General features: G+C 43.4%; 1 protein-coding gene across 1 annotated transcript; it reads left to right on the top strand.

Annotated features, from left to right (window-relative positions):
- The first annotated feature begins 1,351 nt into the window (after positions 1–1,351).
- On the top strand, positions 1,352–13,198 carry Gsg1l2 (GSG1 like 2). Its single transcript, XM_090351481.1, has 5 exons — positions 1,352–1,661; positions 8,958–9,005; positions 10,560–10,712; positions 11,829–11,940; positions 12,949–13,198. Exons 1-5 carry the CDS (start codon positions 1,352–1,354, stop codon positions 13,196–13,198), a joined length of 873 nt encoding a protein of 290 aa, XP_090207607.1.
- Positions 13,199–17,707: the final 4,509 nt, after the last annotated feature.

Here is a 17,707-nt window from a genome sequence, read left to right as displayed (position 1 = left end):
TTTTTTCCATTTAAGTCAAATCATAGCTCATCTTGGTAAACTTACCTGATGAGGTAAATTCTAAACAGCTGGAAGGGAAAAGGGTGAGCATCATTTAATAGAACACAGCAAGTTTGCTAAGCTTAGTCGTAAAACACCCTGACTGAACAAAGAACCACAGACTCACATGATGATGTGATCTCTGAAATCACTGTGCTCTCCCTTTGGGATAGCAGCTAGGAGCATGAAATGACAGAGAGGGAAGGAAAGTTCCCAACTGATGAGCTCTGAGCCAGGCATATGGCTTTAAAGATGAGTCTCTAAGTTGGATGCTGGAAGTGAAAATACCTGCTTGTTAAGAATAGTCTATCTCATCTCTTTGGATGTTTTCTTAAAAACATTGTTTATTTTTTTTAAAGAATAGGTGTTGGTTCTGTGCATGCCTTCCCTCCCTGTTGGATGAATGCCATCTAGTGACAAAATATGGTAAAGCCTCTTGGTGAACGGGCAGTCCACAGCAAGCACAAGCATGAGCACACACACACACACACACACACACACACACACACACACACACACACATGCAGCATGTAAGGCTACTGGGAACACAAAGCACAAATCGTTTCCTCCAATTGCACCAAAAGGAAAGCATAGGCAAAGTAAGACTAGCCGTGTGTCCTCGCTCAGGCAGGTAGTTCTCTGATTATATCTGGGGTCTTTGGAAACTGTGTCCCATGTAATCAAAGCCTAAATGAAACCCATTGTTTAAAAGGAAGGGAGATGATTGCTGATAAAAAAAAGTGAAAGTGAGGATCTATTTGATCAAAGTACAATATACACATGTGCAGAAATACCACACCAATATAATCTCATTTAATTAATGTTTCTATAAAAATTAATTTTAAGACCTATAGGTGTCAAATGCCATACAGAGTCTTCCGTCCTCAGTCTATTCTTTCCTAGCTTCAAGCTTATTACTTTCTTGTAGAGCTTTTTACTTTTCCTGGAGTTTCTCTTTATTTTTCCCCACTATCCTCATAGCATTTGCTTTTAGCAGTTCCTAGAGCTGAACTGAAAAGTGTACTAAGCTGTACACTTACGGCTAAGATGGTAAACTTTCATGTTACATGCTTCTTACCACACACCTTAATAATAAAGCAACATGGGGGTCTGAACCACCAATAATGTTGAACAGGCTCTGCCTCAGCGCTGTGCCTTTTCAGGCCACAGCACACAGGCCACACTCAGCTTCCTCAGGGGAACGCCAGGCAGCTGTGTCAGAACACCAGATGGCAGGTCTGGGGAATGGGCACCTGAGGCAGAGGCAGGGAGGGGCCCCAGCTCATCCTGCTGCTGTGTACCTCATTCCACCATGGACAGGGCCAGGCAACAGCGGGCACTGACCCTCCTCCCCATCAGTCTGGCCCTCACCTTCTCCCTCACTGCAGTGGGCAGCAGCCACTGGTGCGAGGGGACCCGGAGGACAACAAAGCCTCTGTGCCAGGATTCACTGGCAGGACCCAACTGCATTCACTTGGGCCAGGCTAGAGGCACTGGTGGAAGAAGTGGCCCCGCAGATCAGACTGTGCAGTACATTTGGGAGATGGGAGATGACAAGTTCATCCAACGCCAGTTCCACGCGGGGCTCTGGGAGTCCTGTGAGGAAAATCTCAACAGCACAGGTAAGCACAGACCACAGGTAACGGGTGTGGAATGGTGGCCATAATAGTGGTTTCACAGCCCAGTTGCCTGGGTTTGAATCCCAGCTCTGCCATGGAATGTTTGTGTGTCCATGAGCGAGTCCCTTTACCTCTGAAGCCTCAGCTTTCTCCTCCAGAAAAATGGGATCCGAAGCAGAGCTTATCTCCTGGACTTAGTGTCCAGGTAAGAGAAATAATTCATATGACAGTGCCTGACAAGTGAGTTGTATTCATTAACCATTACCTTTTGCTAGTATATTTTTCCTGGAATTTTAAGTGACCTTGGGATGGAAGGGTCCATTCCAAAAGAGAAGAAAAGGAAAGGAAAAGAAAGGAAGAAGGGAGGAAGGGAGAGGGGGAGAGAGAGAGGAAAACTCACATCACTGGGTCACCATAAGCATGGCCTTTAATGAATAAGATCCTTATCTGTCAAGCCATGAAATAATTCTATACAGTGAATATTTCCTCATCTCATAAACAGAGCAACTGAGGGGCAGAGGTTTCAACTTTTGACCCCATCTGATAAATGCTTACTTTGATTTCCACATCTGTATACAATGTCACACAATGTCTCAATTATCAAATATTGGCAAGAATCAGAATCATCCAGGGAATTTGTAACTAATAATAATAATAATAATAATAATAATAATAATAATGCCAAAAACTTGCAATTCAGTTGTTCTGAGTGGGGTCTAGAAACTGCATTTTTTTTAATTTTAACAAAGTAAGGTTTACACATAAATATTTTTCATGAGCATGCCAGGAAAGGTACTGTGAACATATTTGTCCTGTTGTGGAGCTGTTTGTTTTTCCTGAAGTTTCACGCTGCCTTTTCCTATCCTTATAGCATTCATGTTTTTATTCTCCTCAATTCTATTCTATCCTTTGGTATCAGTATTTCTAATAGGCTCCCTCTAATGCTTGTGATGCATACGAAAATGAAAGAAGGATGTTCCAGGGCACAGAAAGTCCATAGGACTTTCTCCATAATGGAGAGCAAATGCACTAACAGCCTTTACCAGGTCAGGCACCAGATTAGGTGAATGGAAGGATTCAATGGTAGGTCAGCTACAGGGCTAATAGCTAATGATCAGTAGGGGAGATCTAAGACAAATTAAAATAAAGCTGGGAGCCAGTGGCTCACGCCTGTAATCCTAACTACTCAGGAGGCTGAGATCTGAGATTGCAGTTCAAAGCCATTCTGGCAGGAAAGTCCATGAGACTCTTGTCTCCAATTAACCAGCAGAAAACTGGAAGTGGCATGGTAGAGTTCTATCCATGAGCTGAACAACTCAGGGACAACTCCCAGGCTCAAAGTTCAAGGTCCATGATGGACCAAAATAAATAAAGAAAACAAGGATGAGGGCTCCTCTCTGGTAGTGTAACAGGAAGGAGAGAGTGTTGTTTACATTTTTTGGCATGGGAAAGGCTTTATAAAGAGGTAGCTGCTGGACCAGAATTTTAATAGATGGATATTAGGAGAAGAATCTAGCTAGAAAAGAATTATATGACATTGACATTGCTCCAAGTAATGTCAGGGGAACCTCAATAGAATTTGAACTTGAGGACAGATTTAGAAAATAAGATGAGAGCTGTTTCCTTAGTGGCCAGGGGACGGGAAGAAAGTACATGACTGGACTTAAAGGGAGGAAGATGACTGGCCACCTACATATCTTATGATGTGGGTCTTCCATAGTCACAAGAATATTAGGCAGGTAGGCCAGGAGTTTGGCCCAGTGGTAGAGTGCTTGCCTAGCATGCACGAAGACCAGGGTTCGATTTCTCGGTACCATATACATAGAGAAAAGCTGGAAATGGTGCTGCGACTCAAGTGCTAGAGCTCTAGCATTGAGAAAAGCCCAAGGGCAGTGCTTAGGCCCTGAGTTAAAAGCCTAGGACTGGCAAAAAAAAGTAGATAGAAAAGATAAACCAATCCCAAGATTATTGATAAAAAAAATTGTAATCCAATTTGTATATATTGGGGGAGGGGTTCCTTCTGATTCCTTAAAACAAAAACAAAGAGTTCAGAACATAGCTAAGAGACTATGCAAGGTTATATCAGATGATTTGCTCTAGAGGAAGGTCCATTGGCACTTCTGTCAGCTCACATAGAACACACACACACACACACACACACACACACACACACACACACACAAACACACATATATCGCCTTAATCTAGATCACTGCACTGCAGGTAGCCATGACACAACATGCTGAATTCTAGGGAGAGCTGATGGGAGAATGTTCTTCACTGGATTTTGCTCCCCAGGGAGAATTAGAGGTGATTTTTTGACCCCTTCCCGATTTGAGTACAACTGTGTTCTTGATCTCAGGTTGGAAAGAGCCCTTAACAAGTGTCTCACTTGTTTCGATTACTCTGCAGAGAGGCATTTCCAGAGACTTCTTGTAAAAAGTAAATAAAAGAGTTGTGCTATGTAGGGAATTCGTAATGTTCATATTAAATATTTTAAAATCCCACTGGAGACTTGTTTAATAATCCAGTGTTTCATTGAACTTAGAAGAAATGCGTATATATAAATATAATATTCATACACATATATTATTCATATATAGCAATATAAAGAGATAATATATATGTCCATACATATCCATAAACATCCATCTACAGGTAGATCCATCTATATAAATAAAGATGTATATACAATGAAATGGATTAACTAATATTCTACAAGAGGCTAGTATCTGATGATGCACTCTAAAAAGGCTGGCCTGGAACAGAGCTATCTTACAGATGTTCTGGTACAAATGTCCCATTGATGATTGAACAGCTAGATACTAAGAGAGCTAGACACCAGACTCAAATTTCTGTACTCTTTGCTCTGACTTTCCTGTTACCCCACGATGTACAAAAACTTCGTACCACTCTAAAATGTAACCATGAATAGTTCTGCATCCATCAATCTATAAATCATATACTCCAATTTTACATAATTCTCGGTATAACATCATCAGGATCTCTAAATCATATCATCACTTTATTAAAAAGGAACAAGACCACTTCCACTATAACATTCCCCTCCTCTAAATAAACCCATGTTTTAGGTTGTCACTGAAGCAAAAAGTTTAAAATTAAATCCTTAAGCTAGGCACCAGTGGCTCATGCCTGTAATCCTAGCCACTCAGGAGACTGAGATCTAGGAATCATGGTTCAAAGCCAGAGTAGGCAGGAAAGTCTATGAGACTCTTCTCTAACAAATAATCCAAAAAGACAAGAGTAGAGCTGTGGTAGAGCAATAGCCTTGAGCAAAAGAAGCTCAGGGATAGTGCCCAGGTGCCAAGTTCAAACCCCAGGACCAGCAAATGATAGTAGAAGTAGAAGTAGGAGTGGTAAAATTCTTAGTAGGAAATGAATTAACATATAACAGGATAAATCTTCTATATTAGAAGCTACAAACTCTAGAGACTTACAGGAGGTGATAATAAATGTAGCTGAAGCAATAGGCATAACCAGTGACCTTGAACTTCCTGTCTAGGCTGAAAGGGGCAGCCACTCACTGTGCTTAGCTATATGGTCTGCTTAGCTGTGTGAGAGCCTGAGATTGTCAAGTTCAATGAGTTTTCAATGGAAGTAAGGTGTTTGCATTCTATTGCCTAACTTGATGTTTTCTTTAGAATATTGCATAATAATAATAAAAACATTAAATAATAATAATGAATATTGTATAAAGGTGCCAGTGGCTGATGCTTTAATGTTAGCTACTCAAGAGGCTGAGATCTGAGGATCACAGTTCGAAGCTACCAGGGGCAGACAAATCTGAGAGGCTCTCATCTTCAATTAAGCAACAAAAAGCCAGAAGTAGAGCTATGGCTCAAGACAGCACCCAAGCCCAGAATTCAAGCCCCAGGACACACACACACACACACACACACACACACACACACACACACACACACACACTATTGTATGAAACCAAGAAAGTAATGCTTATAGCAGCATGTAACCTAGAACTACAGCTGGAAAATGGGTCACAGCAGTGTGCCCACCATTTATAACTGTAAGGACTATAGTCTGGGGAGGGTGAGCCTTTGCCCAAACCAAGACTGAGACAGTGGCTTCCTGGTGTCCTGATACCCCCGTTCTGCTGCCCCAGGATCCTCACTGGGAAGTTTCCATTTTCTCCCTGGAAGTACCAGCAGGCCCAGCTGAGATGCCCTTAATCAAAGAGCTATTTTGGGACACATTCCACACACAGCACCTCCCATAGTTCTGCTCTGCCCACATTCTGAAAAGAATATTTGAAATAAAAATTCCTGGTCAATCCAGGCACTGGGTGGCTCACGCCTGTAATCCTACTACTCAGGAGGCTGAGATCTGAGGATCTCAGTTCAAAGCCAGCCCACGCACAAAAAGTCTATGAGACTCTTATCTCCAATTAACCACCAGAAAATCAGAAGTGGCGCTGTGACTCAAGTGGGAGAGAGAGAGAGAGAGAGAGAGAGAGAGAGAGAGAGAGAGAGAGAGAGAGAGAGAGAGAGAGAGAGAGAGAGAGAGAGAGAGAAAGGGGGCATCCTCAGGCAGGGGATGAGGAGGGTCAAGCTGGTGGGGATGGCACTCAGAACTTAGACACCATTTTCTAGAGCTGGCTTGATGGTCCCAAGTGGCTGCCCAAGTATTGCCAAGCAATATGACACACGCCTCTCTGGCTTCATGGGATTTGTACAGATTTTTCCTCTTAATCCCACTGGCTTTATTCAAAAGGAGCATCCTTTCTGAGGATTCATGTTAATCAAGGGCTCATTATGGTCTGACTCTTGGGGCCCAAGCTAAATTCACCCTTCTAAGCTACTGTGGATTCTCTTAAATCTGTTGGACTGACCTCCAGTCTCTCCATATCCTGCCTCTGGCCCTGTTCCCAGCCTTTCCTCTACTCCTGTTAGAAAAGCCAGCTCTCTTCAGAAGCAAGAGATCTTCACACCTTGCTATGTGTTTGGATACAATCTGAATGTCCCCTGAAGACATTGGACCCCAGTGTGGTGAAGCTGAGGCAGGAGGACCTCTAAGTGGAGAGACATAGTGAAGAGTGATTAGGTCAATGGAGAAAGGATTGATGTCATCCCAGGACCCTCGTTAGTTTCCAAGAGAGTGGATTCCTGTGAAAAGAGCAAAGCTGACTCCTGAATCCCTTCAGCTTCATGTGGCTACTTTCTCCCACCATGACCCCATCTGCCACATTGTAATGTTGCCACTGGCTCTTAGCAGTTCCAAGAGGAAACTGGCACTGCTCTTGAATCTCTAGAAACCATGAGCCAAAGACATCTCTTTTAGTTTCTGTAGTATCCATCCTCAGCTACTCTGTTATAGCCACATACTAACGCACTCCTCCAAGCATTAAGTAGAGGGCTAGTAGGTGGTGATGGTGGCAAAGGTAGGGAGTCTCCTGGAAAAAAAAAAAAAGATCATCTCATTTTCAATTCCTGACTCTACTAAACCTATTTGCGCCTACCTTCCAAACCTAGAAAGGACAGGCTTTATACTTATCTCTATCAATAATTAAACAGAAAAAATGTGTAAAGTCATTTGTAAAACACCTCCACACCTTTCTTGGAAAGATTTTTGAGATATTCATGTTTCAGATAAAGAAGGCAAGCTCCAGAGAAGCCAGAGAAGACCCTGACTGTCATAGAACAAGGCCTTTTGGTCCTAGTTCTTCACAGACTGTGGTTAGGATCTAATAAGGTAAAATATGGAGAAAAATGTTTTCTGTCATCCCCAAAAAGCCTTCCAGAGAGCAAGGTGTGAGTGCTGAGGTTTCCCTGGTGCTACGTTAAAAGTGAGGGGACTCTGATGAACTTTTGCCACTATAACCAAAATACCTCATCTACTGCTGCCTGTGTCTGATAATCGATAGGAAAAATACCCAGTTGCATTAACCTAAAGCTGACTTCATGTAAATGCTGCAGAGGCCATGCTGGCTGTATGTGGGCAAATAGGTCCCTGATTCTCTTCCCTCCATCCCCATCAGGCTGTCTGAGTATACACTTTGAGGAGCACTCATCATTGATATACATTTTATTGAAAAGGATTCCAGAGAGTAACTCAATCAAATGTTCTCTTATAAATCCAGTTTTTGTTTTTCTTCAACCTATGGCAATGCAAAATCAGGAAGGTGTGTGTGTGTGTGTGTGTGTGTGTGTGTGTGTGTGTGTGTGTGTGTGTGATGCATGTATGTGTACTGGGACTGGGACTTGAACTCAGGGCCTCACTCTCTCACTTGGCCTGTTTATTCAAGGCTGGTACTCTACCACTTGAGCCACACCTCTGCTTCTGGCTTGTTGTTGGTAATTGGAGATAACTCCCCAGTTTTTCTACCTAGGCCAGCTTCAAACCTTGATCCTCGGGTCTCAGCCTCCTGAGTAGTTAATATTACAGGCATGAGCCACTGGCACCCAGCTTAAAGTGGCAACTCTTTAAAGCTTATGACTTTTACATTTGTACCATCAAAAGCATAGGCCTGCTCAGACCTATGACCCTTGCCATGTGCGATGGAGGAATGTTGGCATGCCCCTTTTGGTCATGTGTTGAAGTCTTTATCTGAATGTGACACTCTCAAGAGGTAGTACAGTTACATGGGTAGGCCAAGAGGATGGAGCCCAAATGAGCTGGCTCTGTGGCCTTACAGGAACAATACAGAGAACTACCAAGTTCCTTCTGTATAGGAGATATAGACACGGATGCAACCTGGAAGACAGGCTACATCCATAGACCATTCACGCTGGCACCCTGAGCTCTGAAGCCAACCTCCAGAACCAAGGAGCAAATTCTTGCCCTGATAAAGCCACACACTATAACAATCTGTGACGCTTGTCCAGAATAACAAAGACATGGTGTCAGAAGGGGCTGTCCCAAGGAAACAGAGATGATCTCTGTTTGGGGAGGTCAGACTGACAGGCAGAGAACATCAAAGATAAGAAGAGACGTATCAGCTCGGTACGAGAAGTAGTGAGCCCTTGTGAACTCTTGAACACACACACTGAGTTTCAAAATTTTCTCTCCTAGAAGAGGAGAGAGGGAACAGCAGATTGAGCAAGAGGAACTCACCTGCCTCACTTCTGTCCCCAAAAGTGGCCTGCGTTCCATAGAGAGACTGGATCACACTCACAGAGAGGAATTCCCCCTGTCAATAAGCACTGACGTAGCCATCCATATTCCTCATTTCTCATTCAGTATGACCTACGGCTCCGTTAAGGGGCTGGAAATGCCATTTGTCAAGTCTATCCCACAGATGACTACATTTCTTTTACTTTGTAGGTGAACAGTGCCGAAGCTTCTGGAGTCTAGTCCCAGCTGAGGAACAAGGTAAATGATGTCTGTACTCATGCTCTGTCCACACCTCACGTGGATAATTTTTATTATTTCATTGAAAGCCGAGAAAAGATGAGATGGTTGTGTTAGAAAGTCAACTCCAAAAGCCAGGATTTTACAGGCTGCATGGTGTGCCATATAACTTCTGTGTGATAGACAACAAACTTTTTAAGGGCTAGAGGAAGATTTGATTGGTCATGTCTGCCGCTTCCCATAGTATAATTATTCTCCTAATGACCAATTTCAATCAACTCATGTAAGGCAGAGCTAGACATCAGCTCTGGAATTCCATTGCCTGTGGCTTGTTTTCTTTCCTCTTTTACTCATGAAAGGTATAGGTATATTCTTCATGTCTGTTCTCCTAGCTGAAATGGGGTTCTATGAAGGCATGGATCACATGTATCTCACTCATTCCTAGGGCCCATCACCTGACTGGTTTCTTTACAATGCTGTTTCCCTTTCCACTAGACCACTCTCTCCCACTCTACTCTATAGTGACAAAGTTTCTCAAAGTCAGAGGGGGAAGCAGCAGCTGGCACAGGAACCAGTGGGATCATAGTACCAACAATCCTTGGACAAGACTGCTCACCAACTCCCAGAATCTTCTGCCCTTGGATTTAAGTTTGTGTGTCTTCTTTTTTTCTCTCTCCAGTCCTGCAGCTTGAATTTAGGGCCTGGGCACTTTCCTTGGGCTTCCTCAAAGCTAGAGCTCTACCACTTGAGTCACTGCACCACTTCCAGCTTTTTTCTGTGTATGTGGCACTGAGAAATCGAACCCAGGGCTTTGTGTATGCTAGGCAAGCACTCTACCACTAGGCCATGCTCGTTGCCCCTGTGTGACTTTTTTTTGGAGGCAGAGATGATGTCTTCTGTTGGAATCCAACTGACAGGTTAACTTTGGGTTAGGACAGGGACATCTCTAAGTAGCTCTCTTCAGGGTTCTGCTTAGTTTTTTAACTCTTTTAACTATCTACTACAGGGCATCTTTATGATCCATCTCCCTGAGGCTCTAAGAACCTCCATCACTTACCAACTTCCGAAGATTCAACAGAGGCAGTTTATAGCTTTTGTTCCAAGTCCCCCTTTTTTTTTCTATTAATGATTTGTGAGTCACTATGGTTTGGCTATTGCTTGAAGCCACAGGCAGCTTGGTCTTCCGGGTACTGACGATGGAGGATGGTGAGGGATCTTTAGACATGGGGACCAGACGTGTTAAGGTCACTGAGGGCACTGCCCTCAAAAGAGATTAATGCAGTGTTCATGTGACCTAGAGTTAGTTCTTGGGAGAGTGTTGTTACTATAAAGAACACAGTGCCATGAAGCCAGTGTTCCATGATGTAATACAACTAAGGGTCATGCTGTTTGGAATTTCAGCATTCAATGGTGTGAGCTCACTGAACCTTTTTTTTTTTAAGTACTTAGCGTCCAGTATTTCACTGTAGTAAGAGGAAATGGACTCCACAGAAGGAAACTAAATCAAATGCTTGACTCTCCCAGAGCTTCTGAGTTGAATATGCCCAGGATTTCTGACCTCCCTTTCTTTTGTAGGTGTCTTGTGGCTCTCCATTGGGGCTGAGGTCCTGAATCTATTTCTGATGCTGACAAGTGCCATCCTCTTAGGTACAAAAGTGAGTTGTCACAGCTCAGGATTCAGCTGGCTTAAGGTGGATGCTTTGGTGGCCATTCTTCTAGTGCTTGCAGGTACATTCCAGTAGTATCCAAAAAAAAAAACAAAAACCTCAGATTCTCTACAGCCTGACCCCAAGGGGACACAGGCTACTCCACAGGGCAGATGGTCCCCTGGACATATATGTGCATTATCCTGGGGAGACTAATGGAAAGAGAAAAGAAAGACATAGATGGAGAATGAAATTTACCAGTCCATCTACCAGAAAGAGGGTGAGCTGGCTCTGATGACAAAACTGGCCTTCTTTAGTGTGGTGGTCTATGCAGGTGTATGAGATTCAGAGCTCCACTATTTAATAGTCATGGAGCTCTGAGAAAGTTACTTTCTCCAAGTTAGCTGTACAGTTAGGCTATGACGTGGGCTCACTAGGAATGTACTAGAATTTGCTTTCACAGTTGCTGTGCATGCTAGATGCCAGTGTTTCACATCTGTAATCCTAACTGCTTAGGAGACTGAGATCTGAGGATCACATTTCAAAGTCAGACTGGGCAGGAAAGTCCATGAGGCTCTTATCTCCAATTTATCACCAAACAGATGGAAGTAAATGTGTGGCTCAAATGGTAGAGTTCCAGCCTTGAGTGAAAAAAAAAAACCCACAAGAGACAGAGCCCAGGCCCTGAGTTCAAGCCCTAGTATTGATATCTTTAAAAAGTTATTGTCCTAGTTTAGTGTCAATATTCCACAAAGAACTCTTTCTATTAGTTCTATCTCCATGTTCTCCAAGCGACCTTCAAATCAACTTAATTTGTTCTCCCAAGGTTCTGTGAATAAATCTTTCCTCCACAAAGACTCAGAACACAGACTTCCTCTAGTCGAAAGAGTTAACAATGCATCTGCCTGATTTATACATCAAATTGGATATGCTTGGTAATTATAGCACAATTTGTTCCAAGTGGATACAATAGTGAACAGAAGAAAACAAGCCAGTTTCTTTATCCTTCTTAACAAAAAATTAAGCCATGGACACTCAGAGACTTGGGTTCAGATCCCAGCCTCCACAAAGTTCTTGATAGTGAGTAGGCCTCTTCTTAGATGTCTCAAGGCCTTCTAGCTCCAAATCATACAAAGCCCAGAGCCTCCCCCATTGTGCCACCATCTTTACTGTGGCTCATGGAGCTCTCCTTATGCAGGTCTCCTGGCCATGGTGGCCCATATGATGTACACAACTATATTTCAAATCACTGTGAACCTGGGACCCAAAGACTGGAGGCCTCAGACATGGGACTACGGCTGGTCATATTGGTAAGTGGCTTCATCACGGCACTCATGTCTACTCTTGTATCTTTGGATGAGTTTTGTAAATTTTCCATAAGCCTGTTTCCTCATCTATGGTGAGGCTCCCTGTTTCAACAGTTGAGTTAGGTATTTAAAGAAGTTATGTTCATATGCTTGGCACATAGTAAAGTCCTCAACATTGTAATCATATTCTGTGGGGGGGGGTACGTGTGTGTGTGTGTGTGTGTGTGTGTGTGTGTGTCTGTGTGTGTCTGTGCCTGTGTGTGTCTGTGCCTGTGTGTGTCTCTGTATGTCTCTGTATCTGTGTCTGTGTCTGTGTGCCTGTCTTGGAGCTTGAACTAAGAGCCTGGGCTCTATCCCTGAGCTTTTTTGCTCATGGCTAGTGCTCTACCACTTGAGCCTTGAATCACAGCTCCACTTCTTTGGGAAATACAGTAGAGATAAGAGGTTCACAGACTTAGCTGGGTGGTGGCTCACGCCTGTAATCCTAGCTACTCAGGAAGCTGAAATCTGAGAATCAAGGTTCAAAACCAGCCCAGGCACAAAAGGACCTGAAACTCTTATTTCCAGTTAACCTCTAGAAATGGGAAATGGGACTGTGGCTCCAGGGAAGGGTGGTAGCCTTGAGCTGAAGAGCTCAGGGACAGCACCCAGGCTGAGTTCAAGCCCCATGACCCACAAAAAAAAAGTTTCACAGATTTTCCTGCCAGACTGGCTCTGAACCATGATCCTCAGGATCTCAACCTCCTGAAAAGCTAAGATTATAGGTGTGAGCTAGCATAATCACTTTCTTAAACAGATTGGAAGAAAGTTTTCTAGCTAGAATAGCTAATAAATACTTCAAGGAAGGGAGACCCAGGATTGGTTCTCTTACCCAGCAAGTTAATCTACACTGATGGTCTCTGAAATGTGTGATACCAAGTGCTGGCTCTCTTTGCTTATGGCACCAAGAGCCAACTCCCCCCACCCCAATCCCAGCTGCAGGCCTTCGCTAACTGTGCCTTTTGTTGACAGCCTTGCCTGGGGTTCTTTTGCCATCTGTATGACCATAGCAGTTACAGCCACCAATAGATACACCACAGCCCGCCTGGAGCATCTGGACAAGCCAATGGCACAGCAGAACAGTCGGCATCCTCAGCACAACAACCCAGGACCTGATGCTTTAAAGAATATTTGGCAAATAGAAGCTGCTCCCAGCCCTGCTGGGCCTGTCCTTGTGAAAGTATCCCAGACCCTGCCACCAGGCAAGGTATCTACATGCTAGCTGGTATTCTGTGGCTGCCAGACTTATAACATGCAGACAAACAAGGCAAGTGCTTTCTACCCACATTGAACACCTCTGGGCTGGGCTCCAGAAGCATGAGGTATGGGTAAACTATCATGTCCACCTTTATGAGATACTTTTGGCTTCTGCCACTCTTAAAAATATCAATACCTTCAAATAAGATAACATGTAATATTATATCAACCATTGTCACTCTAGTATAAATGAGCTTTTTACGCTTCTTAGGCTTCTTAGCTTTCTTTCTTTTTTGGTGGTATGGGGTTTGAATTCAGGATCTTCCATGGCTCTTCTAGTGCTCTATTAGCCTGGCACTCTTCTGCTTGGACCATGCCATCAGCCTGGCTTTAGCTGATTAATTGGAGAGAAAGTCTATTAAACTTTTCTGCCTAACTTGGCCTCAAACTTTGGTCTTCCAGATCTCAGCAATCCTAAGTAACTAGGATTATAGGTATGAGACTCCAACACCTGGTTCTTGAGTTTTCTTAATGGTAAGTCTAAAAAAATGGTATAAAAGAAAGAGAGGAGTGGAAGTTCCAGGGGAAAGAGAAAATGAAGTTCTTGCAATTGGACACAAAAGGAATTGTTTGTCAGGCTTATTGATAGAAAAGCCCAGAATGTTCTCCCTTGATTGGCACACAAATAAAGCATTTGTAGCGATCTTATACTTTCTGTTGTTATAGTCATCAAGGAAACAGAAATTGCCAGGTACTGGTAGCTCACATCTAGTTACTCAGGAGGTAAAGATCTGAGGATGCAGGTTCAAAGCCAGCCAAGATAGGAAAGTCCATGAGACTCTTTATCTCCTATCAACCAACCAATTAAAAGCTGGAAGCAGTGCTATGGTAGAATATCAGCCTCAAAGGATAAAGTAAAGGCCCTTATGAGGCCCGGATGAGGCCAGGAGTGTGGCCTACTAGTAAAGTGATTGCCTAGCATGCCTGAAACCCTGGGTTCAATTCCTTGGTACTACATCCACAGAAAAAACAGAAGTGGTGCTGTGGTTCAACTGGTAAAGCTCTAGCCTTGAGAAAGCTCAGTGCTCAAGCACTGAGTTCAAGCCCCAGGACTGGCAAAAAAAATTAATGTAGATATTTTAAAAATAAGGTTTTTTTTATTTAAAAAGGTCTTTCTTTGACATGTTATAACATGCTGGGCACGGTGGCTCACACCTGTAATCCTAGCTACTCAGGAGGCTAAGATCTGAGGATTGTGGTTTAAAGACACCCCGGGCACTAAAGTCCATGAGACTCATCTCCAGTTAACCACTAGAAAACCAGAAGGGGGCAGTGGCTCAAGGGGTAGGGCCATAGCCTTAAGCTGAAGAGCTCAGAGACAATGCCCAGGCCTAAAGTTCAAGCCCCATGACTGGCAAAAAAACAAAAAAAGAAGGAAAAGAAAAGAAATGTCATAACATCTACTTATACAAAAAATCAGTTTGGAAGGATAGTCAAATGCTAGAAATGAAAACACTGGCATCACAGCCTGAACGGCCCTGCTTAATTGAAGCTGCTGAAACTGTCATTTCTAAAAATAAACAATGCCAAGCATGCAAATCTTGTGGGTGGCAATGGCAGGATTGTGGCCTTCTTAATGTGCTTGATTATCATATCACATGAAACTTTCATACCTTGATCTAACATCGTTTGAGGCCACAAGATGTTAGCTACATAATTTGGGGGGATTTTTGTTGTTTATTATTGTCTTTGGTCTGGTGTGGTTTGGTTTTTGCCACAGGTGCCTGTCTATAATTTAGAAAAAAAATCACCAAATTCTAATAATATACATATTAAAGTTCACATATTTAATGTATTTATAGTCTTATGTATGTCATAGTTCGTGTACTTAATATATTTATATATTTAGTAAACATAATTTTTGCCCTTGGTGTTTCCAATTTGAAGGAAAATAAATCCTGGATTTATGTGTACTGAACCACCACAGTCAAAGAATAAAGGAAAAATCCAACTAACTTCTTTGTGTTTGGGATCCTGGTTGAGCATGTGTGTGCCGGTCTCATGGAATTTTGTCTTTTGCTGCGTGGAGACTATTTAGAGAGATACAAAGTGGCTTTTTTGAGAGATATAAAATGGTTCTTTTGCAGCAATGCGTGTATCTCAAAGTATGTCTGATCCCTGAGCCCTTTGCTGTCCTGGGAAGATGAGTTGGTACCCACAAGCCTCTGTTCTTGGCACTAGGCTAGTTCTCTGACATGGCCTGTCACTCTGCATAATCATGTAAGGTGATCCCATGTGATTGTGACTGTATGGAATCAAATCTGATGCTAGAGAAAAAAAAAACACTTCAAAGAGACACATAATTCTCTCTTGGGAATACACATGTCATGGGAAACCGATGCTAAAGTCCTCCCAGGAAGAAATGAATTTTCTGGAGCTGCAGAAATGAAGCTGGCATCTGTGGACAGAGAAAGGAGCCAAGGGCGAGTATGAGCATCAGGACAGGAACAAAGGCCATTGGTCATGGCAGCTGAAGTCAGAATTGATTCCTTGAGCCCCCCAAGGCACTTTGTTTTCTTTCAAAGTTTAAAAAGGCCAGTTATGTTGCAATAAAGCACCCAGAGAGAAAAGCAAACAAATTGCACATGTACAGCACAGGGAATTCTCAGCCAGTGAGTGCCCCTGCAGACTGCTGAAGATAGAGCCAGAGCCAAGGCATCCCCTATTGATTGCTTTGTTGGAAGAGGGAACCACTGGGTTTTAATACTTCAGTATCCTGAAATGATCTGCTTGATATCTGTTCACTTATAGACTGGAACTTTCTCAATAGAAATTGCTCTGTTCTTTAGTATAAATCTAGAATGATGATTGGTGTGTGTGTGTGTGTGTGTGTGTGTGTGTGTGTGTGTGTGTGTGTGTGTGTGCTGGGCACCGGTGCCTCATGCCTAAATCCAAGCTACTCGGGAGGCTGAAATCTGAGGTTCATGGTTCAAAGCTAGCCCAGGCACAAAAGTCCAGTGGGACCTTTATCTCCAATTAACCACCAGAAAACCAGAAGTGGCACCGTGACTCAAGGGGTAGGGCGGTAGCCTTGAGCTGAAGAGCTCAGGGACAGCGCCCCAGCCTAGAATTCAAGCCCCATGACTGATAAAATAAAAGAAAAAAGGCTTTTTAAAAAAAGTGCCAATGGCTTACACCTGTAATCTTAGCTACTCAGGAAAGCAGGCAAAGCTAAATCAGGCAGATACTTCTGAGCGATTCTTATCTCTAACCAGCAAAAAGTGGAAATAGAGGTGTGGCTTATGTGGTAGAATATCAGCTGTAAATGAAGAAGCTAAAGAAGATCTGAGCCCTGAGTTCAAAACCCCAATTTTAGCACGCATGCACGCGCGCACACACACACACACACACACACAAACACACACACACACACACACACACACAGTGTGTATGCGTGTGTGCGTGCAATTACATTTTTATGTAAAATAAGATATGGGACCAGATAACTTACCTGTTACAGCTTAGTTATAAAATGTCCTCAAAGGCCCATGTGCCAACAGCTTAATCCCCAACTGGTGACCACAACTGGATAGCACTAACTTCCTCAATGGACCAATGAAGTGACAAATGGGTGAGTAGAAGGTTGGAAGGTTGGAACGGGTCTGGTTAGAAGAAATGGGTTACTGGAGCAGGCTTTTGAAAATATAGCTCATCCTTGGCCCTTTTCTGTGTTTGGCTGTATTGGCCCCCTAACAGCCCTGCAAGATAAGGCTGCTTCTCCCATTTTACAGGCAAGGACATACATGTGGGCACAGGGAGGTGAGCAACACTCCAGAAAAAAAAAAAAAAAAGTTCTTTACTTTACAGCATGTCCAATGGTTCCTTCTGCAACAGGTTCCTCTCTGCTCCCAATCTGGAGGGGAATGCCTTTGAACTACCTGAAACAGGAAGTGAGGGCAGGGGTGTCTGTGCTGAAAATCCCAGGGCCTGATCCCTAGTGCTCAGCCCCAAGCTGCTGGGAAACTCTGATAGTCCAGTAAGCCAGGAGAGCTTTAAACGTCCTGGCAAGACCTTGGAAATCAGACCCGGGGAAGCATGTGTTCCTGAATATCAGAATAGACACTATAAATAGACCTGAAAAGCCTTTTAGTGCAAGTGAGAGCTAAAAATAACCAGGAGGGTCCAAGCAAGTAGACTTCATACATGGCTCTCTTTCCAAAATTACAGACCCATTTTAATTAGATTTGTCGTTAACCTTTGGGGCAAGCAGCCCGCCACCCCCCACCCCCACCACGGACTCACTTTGCTTTCGGAGACACAGTGAGTAATTTATTTCTTATTCAGTTTGTGGGATCACTTAGCTGGGGAATAGCCTTCAGGTTGCACAGGGCTGAGGTTCCCATAGAAAATGCTGCAGGAAGGAATGGATTCCCCTCCCCTCTCCACCCCGCTCACCCCACCCCCGAGGGTCACAATCTCCACAAAGACAATCTTTTCCACCTTGTTGCTTCCTCTCCCATGCCCCCAGAACAAG

This window comes from Megascapheus bottae, chromosome 17 (assembly GCF_031878675.1).
Source record: "Megascapheus bottae isolate mThoBot1 chromosome 17, mThoBot2.hap1, whole genome shotgun sequence".
NCBI lineage: Eukaryota > Metazoa > Chordata > Mammalia > Rodentia > Geomyidae > Megascapheus > Megascapheus bottae.
This window is presented reverse-complemented; position numbering and strand designations above follow the sequence as displayed.

Bases quoted from the DNA above. Each gene is read 5' to 3' on its own strand.
- Gsg1l2 (XM_090351481.1), top strand. From the start codon at position 1,352: ATGGACAGGGCCAGGCAACAGCGGGCACTGACCCTCCTCCCCATCAGT. The intron at 10,713-11,828 runs GTACATTCCAGT...CTCCTTATGCAG, and splicing joins CATTCTTCTAGTGCTTGCAG to GTCTCCTGGCCATGGTGGCC. The intron at 11,941-12,948 runs GTAAGTGGCTTC...TTTTGTTGACAG, and splicing joins GACTACGGCTGGTCATATTG to CCTTGCCTGGGGTTCTTTTG.